The sequence below is a fragment of the Diceros bicornis genome, chromosome 21 (genome assembly GCF_020826845.1).
Source record: "Diceros bicornis minor isolate mBicDic1 chromosome 21, mDicBic1.mat.cur, whole genome shotgun sequence".
Lineage (NCBI taxonomy): Eukaryota > Metazoa > Chordata > Mammalia > Perissodactyla > Rhinocerotidae > Diceros > Diceros bicornis.
The window spans coordinates 35,842,427-35,861,784 of NC_080760.1; the positions used below are offsets into that span (position 1 = coordinate 35,842,427).

At 34.2% G+C, this 19,358-nt stretch overlaps 1 protein-coding gene across 3 annotated transcripts in view; it reads right to left on the reverse strand.

Annotated features, from left to right (window-relative positions):
* TAF2 (TATA-box binding protein associated factor 2) overlaps positions 1-19,358 on the reverse strand; it is an 84,820-nt gene that overhangs the window by 45,644 nt on the left and 19,818 nt on the right. For all 3 annotated transcript variants that reach the window (XM_058564845.1, XM_058564843.1, XM_058564844.1), the window contains 10 exons: positions 18,448-18,679; positions 15,375-15,559; positions 14,273-14,386; positions 12,985-13,084; positions 8,447-8,532; positions 5,145-5,280; positions 3,940-4,094; positions 3,154-3,268; positions 2,698-2,807; positions 566-631 (listed from right to left, as the gene is read on the reverse strand). In XM_058564845.1, the coding sequence (XP_058420828.1) occupies positions 566-631; positions 2,698-2,807; positions 3,154-3,268; positions 3,940-4,094; positions 5,145-5,280; positions 8,447-8,532; positions 12,985-13,084; positions 14,273-14,386; positions 15,375-15,559; positions 18,448-18,679 (1,299 nt within the window). The remainder of the gene's footprint in view (positions 1-565; positions 632-2,697; positions 2,808-3,153; positions 3,269-3,939; positions 4,095-5,144; positions 5,281-8,446; positions 8,533-12,984; positions 13,085-14,272; positions 14,387-15,374; positions 15,560-18,447; positions 18,680-19,358) is intronic.

A 19,358-nucleotide genomic window follows, 5' to 3' on the forward strand; every position in this document is an offset into this window, starting at 1 on the left:
ACACAGTTTGAGCTATATTATATTTTAAAATGAACCACTGTCAATCAATAATTACCACATAATATTACCACCTTAGAAAGTGATATTTAAACTGTGTTTTGCAAACAGAGAGAGCCTCAGAGTGCCCTAGAGCCCTGTCCAAAGACAAAGAGAATCAATATCATCTAGGAGCTCATTAGAAATGCAAACTATCAGGACACACTAGTGAAGTGCTGGATCAGAAACTGCACTTTAAGGAGATGCCCAAGTGACTGACACGCATGTTACAGTTTGAGGAGCACTGCTCCACAGGCCACCCAGAAGCAAGAAAGCTGCCTAAGCCAAGGCTCCGCCCACTCCAACCATCCTGCATTTCCTCGTATTCTCACCTGGGCCAGGCTCGACTTACTTTCCTCTCTTTGATCATGATTTTATGTAAGATTTGTTTTTAACATAAGGTTTCTATCGCCTTTCAAAAGTTGGACAAGCACTAATTTCAGGACATTTACATAGTTTTAGATGTGTATAACAAGACAAACGAGAATGCAGAAAATATTATATCCTTAAACTTAAGTAATTAACTTACTCCATTGCAGAAAGATCCATGTCAACTTCTTCTCCATTCATCAGTGGAATTTTTTTCTTTTTATTCCTACATTTAAGGAAAAGTAAGTTTGAAAATTGTGAGATTTTCAAATCTGAAAGGACATGAGCAGCTAAAGTTCAAATTAGGGATTTATGCAACACTGAAAGATATCGCAAGGAAAAAGGGACGTAAATATAATGGAATTTAAATACAAGAAAATCTGTATTTTGAAGCAGAAGGGAATGAAGTAAATGATACTGAAATGTTTTCTTGATCAAAGTTTAACAAAAAGCAGAAATATATAAATAAATGTCAACTTAAAACATATATATTCCCAAGAACTGGCAGCTGCAGTTTTATATACAAAAGATAAGAGACCTATTAAAAAAGAAATCCTTTACAAAAAAATGAAAAAATAGCCAGGCCTGAAATGAGACATGCATAACTCTGAACTGTGTGCTGTATGCGCAAGGTGCTGTCCTACATGAAATAAAGCAACTGATTAATAAAACATCTTAATAGTATTAATATGTACAATTAATTACTATGCACAAAACTTCAGCCAAAACAAAAGCAATCGCTTCCATGCAAATTACTCGTGAATCATAAAACCTGCTGGATGACACACTAAAAACCTGGGTGAGGATGAATAAAAACAGAAACAGAGAACAGTCTTCCTGTATTCCTCATATCAAAGAATACTCAAACAATATTCTGTTATTACAGAGGAACAAACCTAAGGAAATGTTAGGAAAAGGGTAGCAATCAGATATTCCCAATTTCAAAGACAGACAGGATACAAAAAAGGGAGATTTCATTTTGAACTAAGGAAGAATTTTCTCAGAGAAAGAATGATTCCAGGGAGAGTTCAGAATCAAGTTCTCTGAAGGCCATCAAAATCAACTGACTTTCTCATCCTTAAGGTGACCTAAATGTAGTCATGAGTATATGACTTCTGTTCCTGAAGTTGTGATATTACTCCATATTCCTCCAGCAAAGCACAGAAACATTCTAATTTTTCACTCTTTAGAGTACATGCTAATGGCTGAGTTAAAAAACAGTGGTAAAGGAAAAATATATTAATAAAAGTGAACTGCTGGACATTTTTTAAGTAAACTAGCAATTTGCCTTTGAAAGACATTGAGAATGTTCTGTAGGGGCACGGTGGTATAGAGAAAAGGGAGAAAGACACATAGCAAAGAAGATGCAGGGGCTTTTCACGATGTGTGCTCAGCTCCTTCTTTTATATTCATGATCATTTTCTCAATATTTCCTGTAGGCATTAATGCAACAAGACTGAATCTAAGCTATTTGCGTTGAATGGTTCCTGGCTCCATAAAGTTGAACTTGCCTCTGATGGTGCTCAGGGCAAGCTGCCCCAGGAAGCACCACTCTGGTATGCGGATTATTTCGAGCTGAAGACAATAAGGATATTTGACCTCCCCCACTAACTGCCTAGAGAATCTGGCATGGTGGCTCATTCCTGGAACAGATCTTCTATCATGATGGCTATAAAGATAATGTAAAATAGATGTTGCAATGGGAGGGGCACCAAGCCCCTTTCATCAAAAAACTCTATCCCTCCCTTACCAAATTATCAATAGATGACCCTGAAAAGAATTGTCCTTCTGCCCTCTGAAGTCCCAGGCCACTACCCACCCCCAACACGTTCCTTCGCCTTTAGCTGCAATACTTAAGAAAGCAGCTTAGACAGAGGGACGAGTTGCTCATTTCTGAGCTTCTCCCATGTATACATGTTATTAAACTTGGTATTATTTTCTCCTGCTAACCTGTCTTGTTGATTATTTGGCCAGCCAGAAGAACCTTAAGGGAAAGGGCGGAGGGAGATTCTCCCTCTTCCCCCGACACCTCCCACTGCTCCTACAAAATAAGGATTCTCAAACCCAAATTTTAAAGTTAATTATTTAATTCTAAAGATAAACTCATCAAGACAGAAAGCTAAGAATGTTTGGTAATACTAATGGAGTATTAAAAAAAGATACTAGATAACATGTTCTCTACATAAAAAATTAGGTATACCATGGGATTTTTATTTTGGCATTTTAATCTGTGAGACTTAAAATGTTAGTGTTGTTATAAACTTCAGTATATACTTACAAATCAATGCCTACCTTCTGCTTTTGGAATGGCAGGGTATATCATGTTTAAGGCTGTTTTCTTCGATTTGCAACGTATGATTAAAGGATCCATCTAACTCCTGCACTGTCACTTTCAGTGGTCCCTTTAAAAAGAAACATACTGTTCAAAGATAGTGCTAGAAAAATACCAATATATATTACTATGTGCACAGGTATATATATCAAGATATAAAATAATATTATACTAATTGCATATCTGAAAGAAAGGCAGCTGGTGCCAAACGAGAGGAGAATTGGGAGAATATGTGTCCCCTCAAATCTCCATTTGTAATCCCTCTTCCCTTCATTGACACTTCGTGTTTTCTCAATTTTATTCTTTGTAAACAAAATCTCATTACAAAACTTCTAACTAGTTGCCCACTCTGAAGCCCTTCGGCTACTAAAATTGGGGAGAAAGGAGTGCAAAGGTCATTTTGGAAAAAAACTTACCACATATTTCTGAGTTCCGGGAGATGTATAATCTTGTTTTATTTCCAATTCCAAGACATTTCGTTTCCTATTAAATGCAAAACTTCCATAAAATTTTACCACTCCACTCTGGTCTCTGAAGAATCGTAAAGGAATTTTTGCATACTGAAATGAGTGTGTATTAAAAAACATAAATTATTCATTATGGTAAGTAATAATTTTCAAATTCATCCCCACCAATTCAAAGGTTGAGAGAATACTTCATTGTACACCAGGTGGCAAAGTATTCAAAATTCTTGTGAAAATGTTTCTCCAGATTTAAACAAAACTTCTGAAACATTCAATTTGTGTTTTGAAAGAAGCAAAACCACTCGACTGGGTTATTAATATAATAGTGTTCTGAAATGAAAAAATGTAAAAATTGAAAAGTTCCAAGATACCACTCAAGTTGTGCCAACCTCTAACCACATCTGAAAGTCACTAGACCACTGCATCTTACAAGTAATCCTACAGGCCTGTCGGTGGACTATTTACCTCCCCCACCAGCAAGCCTATTTCTGTACTCACACAGAAAAAAGTACTTCAAAATATGCCTGATTTTACAAATATAGACGTATGTGTATCTCAGTAATTAGCAGGCACTTCAGAGGAAATGATTTACAGTTCCTGGTTATTTCTACTATTATTTAGCAATTTAAATAGTTCTTACCTCCTTTCATCCCCCAAATCCCTCTTCTATCTCCTTCCCCTTACATACATACCTTAGTCCCTTCCACCTCTTTGTTGAACTGCTATTGAAAAGGATACACCCACTGCTTTATTAAAGGCTGGATGTCTTTGCCAGAGACATTTGAGATGGATTTCAAAAACCCAGATGTGGAAACCAACATCTGACTCCACATATGTGACTGGAACTTCTGAGATGAAGCAGTACTAGCCAAACTTAGCAGTTTATTGAAAACCTGTAAGGATAAAAGTATCATTTAGTAAGTTCATATAACATAATATATATTGCTTTCAATTCTGTGCTATACTCACAAAGCATTATAATTTTATTATACTCAATTATAGAAGACAATAATTTCATATCTTACTATATACACTGTCCTAAAGACTACTAGTAGTAGAAACATGCAAAGACTTAAACAATCAAAACATAAAACCATTCTTCCTATAAACATAATTGGATTTTAATGATGTACTGGCAAAACAATGAATAGTGTATTTATTAAGAATTATAATAAGAATAATATATAATACCTATAATTTATTGTGCTATGATCTTTACACAGAAACTAAGCATCATAAAGTTGAGAATACTTATTAGGATTTATGCCATCCTAAAAAGTTGACTGACTTTTTATGAACCATCTCTCATTTAATATTTCTGTTCTTTACTCTAAAGGTAACATGAAGGACAGAAGGATTAAAGAAACTTAATTTCAGTAAAAACTTAAAATGCGTTTTAAAAAAGATTTTATTAATAAATTATTTTTCACTCACCTCTAAGAACGTTATCAATGGAAAAAAAATAGTGGAACATTTATAATACATCTGGTTTCTACTACCTCAACTATTCTGTCTCAACTACTTACACCAAACCTTTCTTAAAATATATGGCAGAATTTAGCAATAGCAAAAATAAACATCTTTTAGATAAGTTTGCTTTTTCCTACTGAAAACATTTCTAAATGGCACTGCATCCTTAATATTCTAAATAATACTGAACACAAAATCATATGCATCAATAGGTTTTACTTTCATCATCGCATTCTAATTTTATCTTCATAGTAATCCTGCAATAGTAGGTTGAGTATTGACATCCATTCTACATCTAAGGAAACACAAACAAAATGTACAGGTACTCAATGGGCAAATGCTAATTAGTAACAGAAGTCCAGCTATAAACCCAGATGCCCTAACTCCTATTCTACAGAACAGGATTCAGATTACACACATATAGAACAGATCTTTCTTTACAACTGTTCTGACTTCTTAACTTTAATACTTACTTGTAGCATAAATTCCATACTGATTCTATTTTCAATCAATCTCATCACAAGGTGAGCTTTACACTGAAACATAGTGTAGTACTCCCAGGAGAGTGTGTGTGGATGCTTTATTGAAAAGTGTAGATGGGATGCCGGGCTAAAAAAAAAAATACAGATTTAATTAACATAACAAATTTAGATATTAAGTAAACAACAAATTTCATTGCTACATCAAGACAGTAAATCAAAAACTTCATGGGAATACCTTAGCAACTTTATGAGAGCAACAAAGACCAGAAAACATCTAAAAATAAACTTAACTGGAAGAAAATTTTGAAGTTTTATGAAAGGACATAAAGGAAAAGCTGAATAAATGGAAACACAGGCCAAGCTCCCAGAGAGGAAGACACAATTCTGTAAATAGTTCAATTCTATCCAAATTCATCAATACAATCAATACAATTCCAATCAATATCCCCAAGTGAAAGCATGCACAAAAAAACATTCAAGATGGGTTATACATCTAAAATAAAAACAATTAGGGGCCGGCCCAGTGGCACAAGCGGTTAAGTGCACGTGCTCTGCTTCGGCAGCGCGGGGTGCGCAGGTTCGGATCCTGAGCGCGCACCAGTGCACCGCCTGTCAAGCCATGCTGTGGCAGGGTCCCATATAAAGTAGAGGAAGATGGGTATAGATGTTAACACAGGGCCAATCTTCCTGAGCAAAAAAGAGGAGGATTGGCAATGGTCATTAGCTCAGGGGCAATCTTCCTCACTCATACACACAAAAAGATATATTCTTAAAAAAAAAAAAAAAAGAAAAGAAAAACAATTATAAAAGTACTAAAAGAAAATAACAGGAAAAATTTCTTTTCATAATTTTGGGGTGGGAAAAATCTTCCTAAAGAAAAATATAAAATCCAGGGGACATAAAGACCAGACTGGCTATGTAAAAATTAAAAACCTTGACATGATAAAAGAGATCAGTACATTAAAAGGTACAGTCCAGCAGAAAATATTTACAACATATATGAACATTTAAGATGTTTATCATTTTTCACTATTTCAAATAATGCTGTAGTGAATATCTTCTATACATGTACAAGTATTTCTGTATGGCAAATACCTAGAAGTAGAATTTCCATATGATAATATACCTAGACGTAGAATTGTTGAATCTAAAAATTATCCATTTTAAATTTTGATTGGTACCAACAAATTACTCTTCAAAATCAGTGTACCAAATTATACTCTCACAATCAATGTATAAAAGTAATCATTACATCTCCTTAAAAACATGGCATATTGAAATTTAAAATATTTGCCAATTCAATGTTTGAAAAATTACTTTTATATTTCCCTTATTAATTCCAAGCTTATAATTTTTAAGAGCTTAAAAGCTTTAGCAATGGACAGTAATCGGAAAAGGTCAAATAAGTTCCAAGGTATAATGGAATACTATATAGCTCTTAAATGGAACAAAGTAAATTTATGTATAGTCACACAGAATGCTTGCCAAAATATATAGATATGGTTAATTTTTAGAAAAAGAAGAGTACACAGTAATATGCACATGATTGAACTACATTTTGTAAATGCTGTATACACATAAATAAAGGTAAAAAAAAAAAGCCTCTTCCAGACAATATACCAAATTAATAATCATGGGTATCTCCAAGGAGAGGAACTGGTGGAGGTGAGGGGTTGCAAAAGAGGGCCAAAAAGGATCTTTTACTTTTTTGCTCCACATGCTTCTAAATTGTCTTGTTTGGGACTTCTTCAAAAAGCATGTATTCATGTGCTGCTTCCATACATAAGTTTTAAAAATTAAACATACAACAAGAACTAAGTAAATGGGCAGAACCAAGGTAAAAGCATTTAATGTAAATAATATTTACATACAATGGGAAGTCTCTCTATGCTGGGAAAGTGAAATACAGCAGGCAGTCAGGAGAAGCAGCAAAGGAACTAACATTTATTGTATACTATGTATGAAGCTTTAGCTCAAGTAATCCTCATAACCAACCTGGTTAAGATGGATCATCACTGTCATTTTACACATTGAAACACACACACACACACACACTCAACACACACACAGAAAGTTTACACAATTTTCTTAGATCACAAAAATTAATAACAATGAAAATCCAAGTTTATATAACTCTCAATTCCTACGCTTTCCCACTGGCTTAATCTTGTGTCAGTGACCACGCTACAACGAAGAAAAAGCTATTGGTTATACAACTTCAAGGTTCTAAACCTTTGTTGTGCTTTTAGACACTTGGGCAGTCTAGTTAATTGTATGGGTACCATCTGAGAAACTGCTTTTAAATGTACAAAATAAAATATACTGGATTACAAAGGAAACCAATTATAATGAAATACACTTAATTTTTAATTTTTATTAAAAATATCAAAAATATATCAAAAATATATCTATATCAATATAAAAAAAGTGCTAGTTTATTAATACATTAAATAATAAGATCTAGCAGTGGTCTACTGTAGTAATTCTGAGGTAGTGATGACTGCAAAGAATATTTCAAGATATCTGCTAACAATTATAATGTGACAAGAAAATATCTATGATGTCACTGTTGACAAAGTCACAGCACTGTCTGTTGCCTACATTCATAATTAAAGGAAATGTAAAATTTCAGTTAATGGTTAGTGAAAAACAGAAAAGTTTTCCACTCCATTCAATCCATACTCCCTTAGGGAATTTGTGGACCCTAGAATAAATAAGAATCCTTGCTAGCACCATTATTTTGTTATAAGCGGCTATCTCATTGATAGTGACTTGATAAAAAACAGAACGAGAGACTAATGGAAAGAGAGAAGGGAAGGAAGGTAAGAGAGAAAGAAAGAAAATGAAAGAAGGAAAGAGTAATTCAGTATCTAGGTAGGTGACCATTCAGATAAACAGGTGTAGGTAAGATGTCTTGATGCTGAAATTATCTACTTAGACTTAAAAATCAGTAGTACACAAACAAAATACTTGTTTCCATTATTTTTAAGCTTTTATGGGAATAGTACAATATAGTAGCATTAGGAAATTTAACATGGAAAAGAGAAAGCCTTATATTTTTAAGAGTCTTTTTTTAACATTTAAATCCATTTATAGTCATCATATTCAATAAAAATAGTAAAATAATGAAAGGAGTAATGAGAATATTACCAGTGTTTGTGGCCTTAGTATTATTACATACTATTATTACTATTCCTTTGGTCTGTGTGGGCCTCAGCACACATACAAATGATCCTAAAAGAGTGATCCCACAAAACAAGGTTTGTAATACAATCTCTGAACAATAAACATACTTATCCTTCTCTTTTCCTCCACCAAATATGGGATGTAGTAAAACTCCACCAGTTTTTAGTTCATATGCCACTATTTTGTCCAGTTCCTAAACAAGACATAAAAATAGAAGTCAGTGAAAATTTTTTTATATATCAAATTTTAGAACTGAACTGGGATTTCTCATTTCCTAGAATCAGAATGTAAATGTCTTAAAATAAATGAAATGTGTTAGGAAAGTAGTTTACATCCTTATAAACAAAGCAGGCTACACAGATGGCTGAATGATAAAAGCCAAAACGCATTCTCTACTTTGTGACTTCAGGGCTGGCCAGTAGCCTGGCAACTTTTCCTAATGGCTCTTCCCATCCCCTCTGACCTATGTTCCAAGTTTATTTCTTCTTTCTCTGTATTTTGCTTCTGGTGGAGGATTTAGGCAAGTAAAAAGAAAGAGAGATAAAATTATGTCATGAATCGATCATTTTAAAACTTCTCCAGTCTTCTCTAATGTGACGTAGATCGAAGTGAAAAAAAAAAGTTTCAGTGAAAAAAAGACAACACAACTGTGTTGGAAACTCATGACTAGTCTAAATAACATACAAGCAGAGGAGACAAGTCAAGATGGTGGCGTAGGCGGACTCTGAATTCACCTCCTCCCACGGATATAGCCCATTTACAACTACTCTTGAAAAAACTACACCTGAGAGAGAACTGAAAACTGGATAGGAGGAACACATGCAACAAACGACCATCCTAATTGAGGTGGAAGAGGCAGAAATTCCCTTCTGGGGAGGAAAACACCACCTTCACAAGCCACAGTGCTTCACGGCTGCCCAGGAGCAGCCCAATGGTATGCAGCCTTCCATGGAGGAGCGGGGGAGCTGAGCCGGGGAGCGCTCCCGCTATAGGCATTTCATCACTGAGGAACATGGATGCAAAAATCCTCAACAAAATACTAGCAAATCGCATACAACAATACATTAAAAATATTATACACCAAGATCAGGTGGGATTTATTCCAGGGATGCAGGGATGGTTCAACATTCGCAAATCAATCGTGATACACTACATTAATAAAATGAAGAATAAAAATTACATGATCATCTCAATAGATGCAGAGAAAGCATTTGACAAGATACAGCATCCATTTATGATAAAAACTCTGAGTAAAATGGGTATAGAAGGAAAGTACCTCAACAAAATAAAGGCCATATATGACAAGCCCATAGCTAATATCATCCTCAATGGTGAAAAACTGAAAGCTATCCCTCTAAGAACAAGAACCAGAAAAGGATGCCCACTCTCAACACTCCTATTTAACATAGTATTGGAAGTCCTAGCCAGAGCCATCAGGCAAGAAAAAGAAATAAAAGGGATCCAAATTGGAAAGGAAGAAGTGAAACTGTCACTATTTGCAGATGACATGATTTTATATATAGAAAATCCTAAAGAATCCACCAAAAAACTTTTAGAAGTAATAAGCAAATACAGTCAAGTTGCAGGATACAAGATCAACATACAAAAATCAGTTGCATTTCTATACACTAACAACAAAGCAGCAGAAAAAGAAAGTAAGAATACAATCCCATTTACAATTGCAACAAAAAGAATAAAATACCTAGGAATAAACTTAACCAAAGAGGTGAAAGATCTGTACACTGAAAACTATAAAACATTGCTGAAAGAAACTGAAGACACAAAGAAACGGAATGATATTCCATGCTCTTGTATTGGAAGAATTAACATAGTTAAGATGTCCATACTTCCTAAAGTAATCTATAGATTCAATGTAATCCCTATCAAAGTTCCAATGACGTTTTTCACAGAAATAGAACAAAGAATTCTAAAATTTATATGGAACAACAAAAGACCCTGAATAGGCAAAGGAATCCTGAGGAAAAAGAACAAAGCTGGAGGTATCATACTCCCTGATTTCAAAATATACTACAAAGCTACAGTAACCAAAACAGCATGGTACTGGCACAAGAACAGACACACAGATCAATGGAATAGAATTGAAAGCCCAGAAGTAAACCCATACATCTATGACAGCTAATTTTCGACAAAAGAGCCAAGAACACACAATGGAGAAAGGAAAGTCTCTTCAACAAATGGTGTTGGGAAAACTGGACAGCCACATGCAAAAAATGAAAGTAGACCATTATCTTACATCATACACAAAGATTAACTCAAAATGGATTAAAGACTTGAATGTAAGATCTGAAACCATGAAACTTCTAGAAGAAAACACAGGTAGTACGCTCTTCGACATCAGTCTTAGCAGCATATTTTCAAGCACTATGTCTGACCAGGCACGGGAAACAATAGAAAACATAAACAAACGGGACTACATCAAACTAAAAAGCTTCTGCACAGCAAAGGAAACCATCAACAAAACGAAAAGACAACCTAACAATTGGGAGAAGATATCTGCAAACCATATATCTGATAAGGGGTTAATCTCCAAAATATATAAAGAACTGATGCATCTCAACAAGTAAAAAACTAACAACCCAATTAAAAAATGGGCAAGGGATCTGAACAGACATTTCTCCAAAGAAGATAGACAGATGGCCAACAGGCACATGAAAAGATGTTCAAAATCATTAACTATCAGGGAAATGCAAATCAAAACTACAATGAGATATCACCTCACGCCCATCAGAATGGCTATAATTAACAAGACAGGAAACAAGAAGTGTTGGAGAGGATGTGGAGAGAAGGGAACTCTCATACACTGCTGGTGGGAGTGCAAACTGGTGCAGCCACTATGGAAAACAGTATGGAGATTCCTCAAAATATTAAGAATAGAACTACCATACAATCCAGCTATTCCACTGCTGGGTATTTATCCAAAGAACATGAAAACACCAATGTGTAAAGATACATGCACCCCTGTGTTCATTGCAGCGTTATTCACAATAGCCAAGTCTTGAAAGCAACCTAAGTGCCCATCAAGGGACGAATGGATAAAGAAGATGTGGTATATATACACAATGGAATACTACTCAGCCATAAGAAACGATGAAATCCAGCCATTTGTGACAACATGGACGGACATTGAGGGTATTGTGCTAAATGAAATAAGTCAGAGGAAGAAGGTCAAATACCATATGATCTCACTCATAAGTAGTAGATAAAAACAACAACAAACAAACACATAGAGACAGAGATTGGATTAGTGGTTACCAGAGGTGAGGAGGGGAAGGAGGAGAGCGAAAGGGATGATTAAGCACATGTGTGTGGTGATGGACTGTAATTAGTATTTGGGTCATGAACACGATGTAATCCATGCAGAAATAGAAGTATAATGATGTACACCTGAAATTTATACAATGTTATAAACCAATGTTACTGCAATAAAAATAAATAAATTATAATAAAATAAAATCTGAAAAAAAAAACTATACAAGCAGTATACAGAAGTGGTAAAATCATAGTGAAGTGGTTAAAAGCCAGGTATGAATTCTAGCTCTACTACTTACTAGCAGTCTGACTTTGGCCAAATAACTTAACCTCTTTGTGCCTCAATTTCCTCATCTGTAAAATGGCGATAATAACAGGGTAGTGAGCAGGATTAAGAGTGTTAATATTTATAAAACGTTTATAACAGTGCCCAAAACATTCTAAGTGCTATATGTTATTTTTTCCCCCTTCATTAATAGTTTTGGAAATGAAGAATGGACTGTTCCAGTTCTAGATATATGAATTTTTTCATAGTTCTAGATGTCTGAAATCTTTTACAATTACCTTTTTGTTTACTTGAGTTTAGGTTTGGATGATGAAGATACATAAAATGAGAAAAGGGGGAAGATGGAGAGGTCTTTTTACTGAGGATATTAAAGGCTGAAATTTTCCACCTGAAAAGGAAGAAGCTGAGCATGAAATGATTAAAATGTGTATGTATATGAACACAAAGGGCTAGGCAAAATAGACTTGACTTTTTCTTTTTGGCCAAATCTTTAAATAATAGGAAAAAGATCTGACAGTGACAGAGAACATAAATGCACCAAAGGACTAGCCAGCACATAACAGCACTTACTACGTACAAGGCACCACACACATTACACGTATGATGTCTCACTAATCTCATCCATGGTGTAGATACTACTAATACTCTTCTTACACAGAAAAGGCTTGGAAAAGTTAACCAAAGTCACAAACCTTGTAAATGTATGAGGCAGATGGAAAAACAATCTGACTCCAGAATCTGGGTTCTAAGTCTAAACAAATTTAGGAAACACAGAATTACACTAAAAATGACTACTATCAGAAGCTGGGACATATCTGACAACAAACTTGATGTTTAAGGAGCTTAAATATTCTCTTCTTTAGCACAAAAGTCTTTGGATGCCAACACAGACAATGGAAACTAGATAAAATAGACTATTAGTCTTTCTCTGTAAAGTGATTCTCACTTTGCTGGGAAAAATTAGGAAGTTTCAAATGACAATAAATATTTTACAATTATTAAAAATAAAGGACATATGACTTGGAAATCAGGAGAAGACTAACATATCCTATTGACTTGTAAGTGGATAATCGATCTAGCTATTTTTACCTCTTTAATCCAATGGCGGTATTCATTAACACCAAAAGTTTTTTTCATCCAAAGTCCATAAATATAGCCTGAAATTCCCTTCAGTACCCATTCATCAGACCTAAGCAAAAAGTCAAAATATAAACTTCTTTTAATCATAAAAATTCTTCAGATAAGGACAAAGAGGATAATGGAACAAGCACAGAATGTTCTTCTCTGCCTTCTTAACAAATTTCTTGGTTTTCTTACTTCCTCACCTAAGTTCTACTTGTTCTTTCATTATACCTTCTTCACATCTGGCTTCACTTTTAATTATAAGACTGCTTTACAGTCTTATTCCAAGTACAATCTACCTATGTTTGTGTTCTGTTCTGGCAGTGCTGCGTCCCTCATGCCCAACTCTGTCCACACTGTCTGCTTCTAAGGAAATAGTTGCCCATAGTCAGGACTGTATTGCTCAATTCTTAAAGTCCACATTCTATTATTGCCAATTCCATGCATAATTATCAGTGGAATTCCAGGACCTACAGTTTAATTACTTAATTATTTTTTGGTTTCTCAAGAGGAAATGCAATCGACACCACTCATTCATTTATTCATTAGTATATTTATCCATTCATTCATTCAAACATTTTGCCTACCATGTTCCAAGGCATTATTCTTTAATGAAACTATGTAATTTTAGGAAAATTACAAATAAAGAGGCCTTACCCTCTGCCCTGTCCCTTCCAACAAGAAAGAAAAAGAAACCAAGATTCATATACAACACATAATGGTCACAATTATAAATTATAATCTTAAGAAAGTTTCATGTATTTCCTCAAATTTATCTCAAGTTAATCAAAAAGAAAATAAAAAGTGTTCTTATCTCTCTCATCTTTCAAGTAAATTACTACAAAGCTAGGCACTAGCAGGAAAATCCCTATATCACTATTATAGAGGACTGTTATCTTGCCTTAAACATTATCTTGAACATTACCAATTGCACTAAACATTGACATTAAAATCTAACTATAATTTTCTGTACATTCAAATCCTTATATCTATAGCATTTATTCAGTTTCTTAAGAAATTGTTGCTCAAAATTCTTATCTTATTCTTATTGCAAATTGCAGACCTGTGTATGTTAAATTCATGGTGAAAAATCTAGGATGAAATTTATACTCATTATTTTTCTTTAAATACCTATAGAATAGTGTCTTTTAAATAAACTATCTGCAGTTAGGACAAAGGTCAGCTTACATTGCAGGAAAAAAAAAAAATTTCTGGATTCTTTTTCTCAGTAGTTGTAAACTTTGAAATTACTCACCAAGACATTCTGGATATGAAACATCCGAAAAACTGCTGGGCCAAGGACTGGGCTAAACATCTTCTGGTCAAAGGCGTCTCATCTATAATCATGGCACTGTGTAACAGATTTGTGCTGGGAATTTAAGAGAAGAGATTGTCAATTATAACCAGAAATAAATTATTCAGTCAAAATAAAGTAATCACACTTTTAAAATAATGGAATTCAAGTTAAACATAAAAGAGAAAAACAAGAATAGTCTCTCAAAGAGCTTTCACATCTTTTGAAATTTTAGCTGAAATCCATAATCTTAACAACTTTTGCTTAAAGCAAGTACTGCAATGTTTCCTATTGATTTCTATGAAAAATATAAACATCTCTTTTTGGGGGTAGGGGAAGCATCATTAATCAGAAACTGATATGCTAATCAGAAACTGAACCTCCTACAAAGAGCTCTTCTAATTTCAGAATTCTTTCCCTAATAATAACTATTAATTTTTTGTGCCCTATTATTTCCTTTTAAATATATTGACCCATTAGACCTTGTAACAATACTTTGGAGAATGCGGGAGCAGTATTTATTATCCCCACTTTACAGATGAGAAAATTTAGGCCTAGAAAGACTAAAATGGTTCAGCTTGAGACATAAAACTTCTAAATTTGGAACTTTGCAAGGAATGAAAGAAAGAAAGGAAAGAAGTAAAGAAGGTAGAAAAAGAAAGAAAACGAAGTTCTTTCTTTTTTTTTTGCAAACAAATTTCTGACAATATCAATAAATTTTTAAATTGTGCTAAGAAGAAAAACCCCACTAGATATCTACATAATAACTTGTATGGTTTTTTAAAATGCATAAGCAGAAAAGAGACTAAAAGAAATATGTAAAATGTTAGTATCAGTTAATTCTGGATGAAAATAATATGAGCCTTCCGGATTATTTTGAAATTTTCTTTATTATGTCTTTCCGCATTTTTAAATTTTTAAAATACTAGATTTTCTAAAAACCCAACCATATCTAAATTAAAGGGAAAAAGTTCAAAACATCTTAAAATTGATCCTAAAATAAATAACCTGTCTTCACATCATCACCCAAATTTAAGCATTTCAAATTTGAAGAGATACCGACCTAAAAATGCTCATGGAAGCATAAGCAGCCACTTCAACATAAGCCTCATCAATGAATACAGTCTTAAAACAGGAGTATGGGTATCGACACGTAAGAATTTCTTCATAAAATTCAAAAACTTCATGAAGATATGATGTGGTATGTTTAAGCAATGGAAGAAGCTGAGGCAAACAAAAATGAGTAACCTGAAAATAAAAAGCAGGGAAGAAGATTAAAAGAGATAACTTTAATATTTTAAATTTCCTAAATATCTCAATTATAAAGCTTCATGTAGGGCCAGCCCCATGGTGTAGTGGTTAAGTTTGTGCACTCTGCTTCGGTGGCCCGGGGTTCATAGGTTCAGATCCCGGCCATGGACCTATACCACTCATTAGCCATGCTGTGGCAGCAACCCATATACAAAATAGATGAAGACTGGCACAGATGTTAGCTCAGGGCTAATCTTCCTCAAGCAAAAAAAAAAAAAAAACCTTCATATATATTTTTTTTTTTTTACAAATTCATGGCACTGAAAGAAAATGCTGGTGTAAAATTAGTGATTACTTTTACTGACTACAAAAGATTCATTGTCCTTAAAAATTAAATTCTTATGGATTATAAGTCCGTGAAATACTTAGATCCAATCAAAATATAACTTTGGTTTAAAATTAAATAAAAATTTCTTCTGCATATGTACACAAAACAAGAAAGATCTAAATTTCCAAGACCTATTTTAAATCTACCTTTGATTCATAAATATCTAACCTAGTGAATACTGCACATCATAGTACTATCTTAATAATTAATAGTCAATATAAATCATACTATCTTCACTACATATAAAGAACAATTACTGTAGTCCTCCTCTAATATCTCAACTACATATTGAAAGGTGCAGGGAAGCTTACTGGTAGTCAGGAGATAAGAAATGCCAGCAATAGAAATAGTAATTCTAGGGCCGGCCCCGTGGCTTAGCGGTTGAGTGCGCGCGCTCCGCTACTGGCGGCCCAGGTACAGATCCCGGGCACGCACCGACGCACCGCTTCTCCGGCCATGCTGAGGCCGCACCCCACATGCAGCAGCTGGAGGGATGTGCAGCTATGACATGCAGCTATCTGCTGGGGCTTTGGGGGAAAAAAAGAGAAGGACTGGCAATAGATGTTGGCTCAGAGCCGGTCTTCCTCAGCAAAAGGAGGAGGATTGGCACAGATGTTGGCTCAGGGCTGATCTTCCTCACAAAAAAAAATAATTAAAAAAAAGAAATAGTAATTCTGATTTTCTTACGACATTACATCACACCTTGGACCCAGACACTCAAATATCACATACCATTTCATTGTCCCATATTATGACTCTATGCCAAATGAATAGCATCAACAATGACAGATCACTCTTAATAGAGTGACTCAGTAATGTTTCATGCAGGAGACTGAATCTGAGCTAATCTTTTTGAATTGGACAAAGGACAATCTGATAGGCAAGTATAGGAAAAAAAGACATCCTAAACAGAGTCAAAGATAGGAAGAAATACAGTAAGGTCAAGAAAATCCAAGTAAACTATGCTGCATATAAGAAACATACATAGGAAAGTAATAGGGAAAAAAGCTAAAAAGAATAATTAATTGGGGTCAAATTCCAGAAGATCTTGAAAACCATGCTAAAGAGTTCTGATTACTACAGGACTGTGGATGTGAGGAAAGTTTTTAATGTATGACAAAAATTATTCTTCCAACACCCTTATGAAAGAACAGATTAGAAACTACCATAAATGAATGATGAGCATCTATGTATTATTAATAGTCAGGGCCCAAAATGCATCACAATTAGCACTCCTCTTGGTACACAAAAAGTAAATTAATATTCATCAAAAAAATGATTCGCTTTTAGACAAACCTACATGATAGCAAATCTATCGATAATGCAGTAAAAACTATTTATTTGAGAAAGACAAAGTCATAGGTTCTAAGCATTCAGGAAAAATACTTCTTGACTGTCATTTACCTTTCTCCTATCCAATGGCTCAGAGTAGGAAAAAAATTCTTCGAAATACAAAGTAGATACTACTCAAATGTTGACTTTAAAGTTCATCATTTACCAAAAATAAGAAAATTCACTGCTAATCTTATCAGTGAATACACTTTTAAGAGTCATTGTCAAGACAGCAAAAGCAACACCATTTATAAAATATCTTGAATATTTTCCATGAGTGACCTTATAAATCTTGTAAATTTCAGGAAAGAAAATATAAGAGCAGACTGAGGAGCTCACTGACAATCTAAACCTGGGTGCCCTCAATTTTTGCTTGTATAACTGAAAGAAATGCTGTTGAGATATACATGGTCACACTAAAAGCCTTATATTAAAATAAAAAAAAAAAAAACTAAACTAACTAAAATTGAAAACATAAAGGACTAAGAGTAAATGAAGAGGGATTCATCCAAATGTTACTTTAAAGATGTATGAGCCAAGAGGGTCAATAACCAATGAACCACTTTCTAACCACCAGAAGTCTCATGCTTCAGGAGGCCTAAATGCACTATTCGGACTATGAATTGATATATGATTTGTGGCAAGATATGAGATGGGAGGAAACTGAGAAAAGCCTTCACGAGTGTGTTGACCAGAATCCTAAGCTTGCCTCAACCTTTCCTCCTTTTTGCTGTATATGCTGAAGTAAGAACAAATCTTTCTTTTTAATTCTGAGATTGCAATATTTCAGATTCCAGAGATGGAATCTCTGAGACTATAACATTCATAAACATATGCCGAACAAAAAGATGACATTAATAATGAACAGAATTAGTTACAGAAATCAACCCATACTCTAATCAAAGTATACTTGAAGCTCTTTTGGACTGCTAAGCCCTCTGGGGAAAAAAATCTGAAATTTTAATATGAAAACATTTTGAAAGAAATTCATTCAAGAATTCACATCATTAAATGTATCAGATAAGGAAACCTTTTCTCTCCAGCGATATTCTTGATAGTTGAAAGAGTTACGAAAAACTTAGTATTTCATTAATATCCTTCTTTTTATCAGGATTGAAAGGGTCTCCCACCTTTCAAGAGAAAGGAGCAAGAAGCTATGATTTACCTCATGCATATATGGATCGACAAGTATTTCAAAAGGTCCAATAGCCAAGGAGATGTTTGATGCAGCTGTCGGAATGGTAAGCATGTAATGGAAGGTCTTCTTCCTCATATCATGGGTATACACTGTCTCCACCAAATCTCCATTGGAAACAGCCACCATTGCAGCATCTACTGTAAATTCTAATTTCCATGTACATAATTCTGAGTATGAATCAACACATGGGAACCAAAATCTAGAAAACAGATCAACAGTACAGAAAATATGTTGAAAGCATAACCTACGTTGCTTTCCTCACATAAGTTATTTTAACATTTATAGAATATGTATAAAAAGAAACTTTAGTTATTTGCCTGCTGAAGCTTTTTTACCACACAACTTGAAAGAATTTGATTCAAGATAGAAACCTGTCTCCAAATATTATTTGGCAATATTAAGAAAATATATCTTGTGGTACCTCCATTTCACACCCTAAAAACTAAGTAAGCAATTCTTAGTTTCCAATATCTAAATTAAAAATAATTTTCACTTGTATATTCACATCAGCCAGTTTTTATGTAGCATTTATTTCCAGAAACTAAAAAAAGCTTATAATAAAGTTTTAAAAAACACAATATTCAGAATCTATTCAATAAGTTAGGAAATTGCTTTTTTGGAGTATGGGATATATTGTATAAAATCAAACACAAATAAAGCCAGATATAAAATTTCTATTTGACTTTCTATCAATTCAGGTCAGGCTTTATTATGTGCCAGGGTCTGTACTTGGTACTGAAACACAAAGAAGTATAAGACACCATCCCTGGCTTGGAAGAGTTAATAACCTGAACATTATGAATAATAATCGAGGAGACTACACATATTATAAAATAATATTTCAATAACATGTAGTGGGGCCAGCCCCGTGGCTTAGC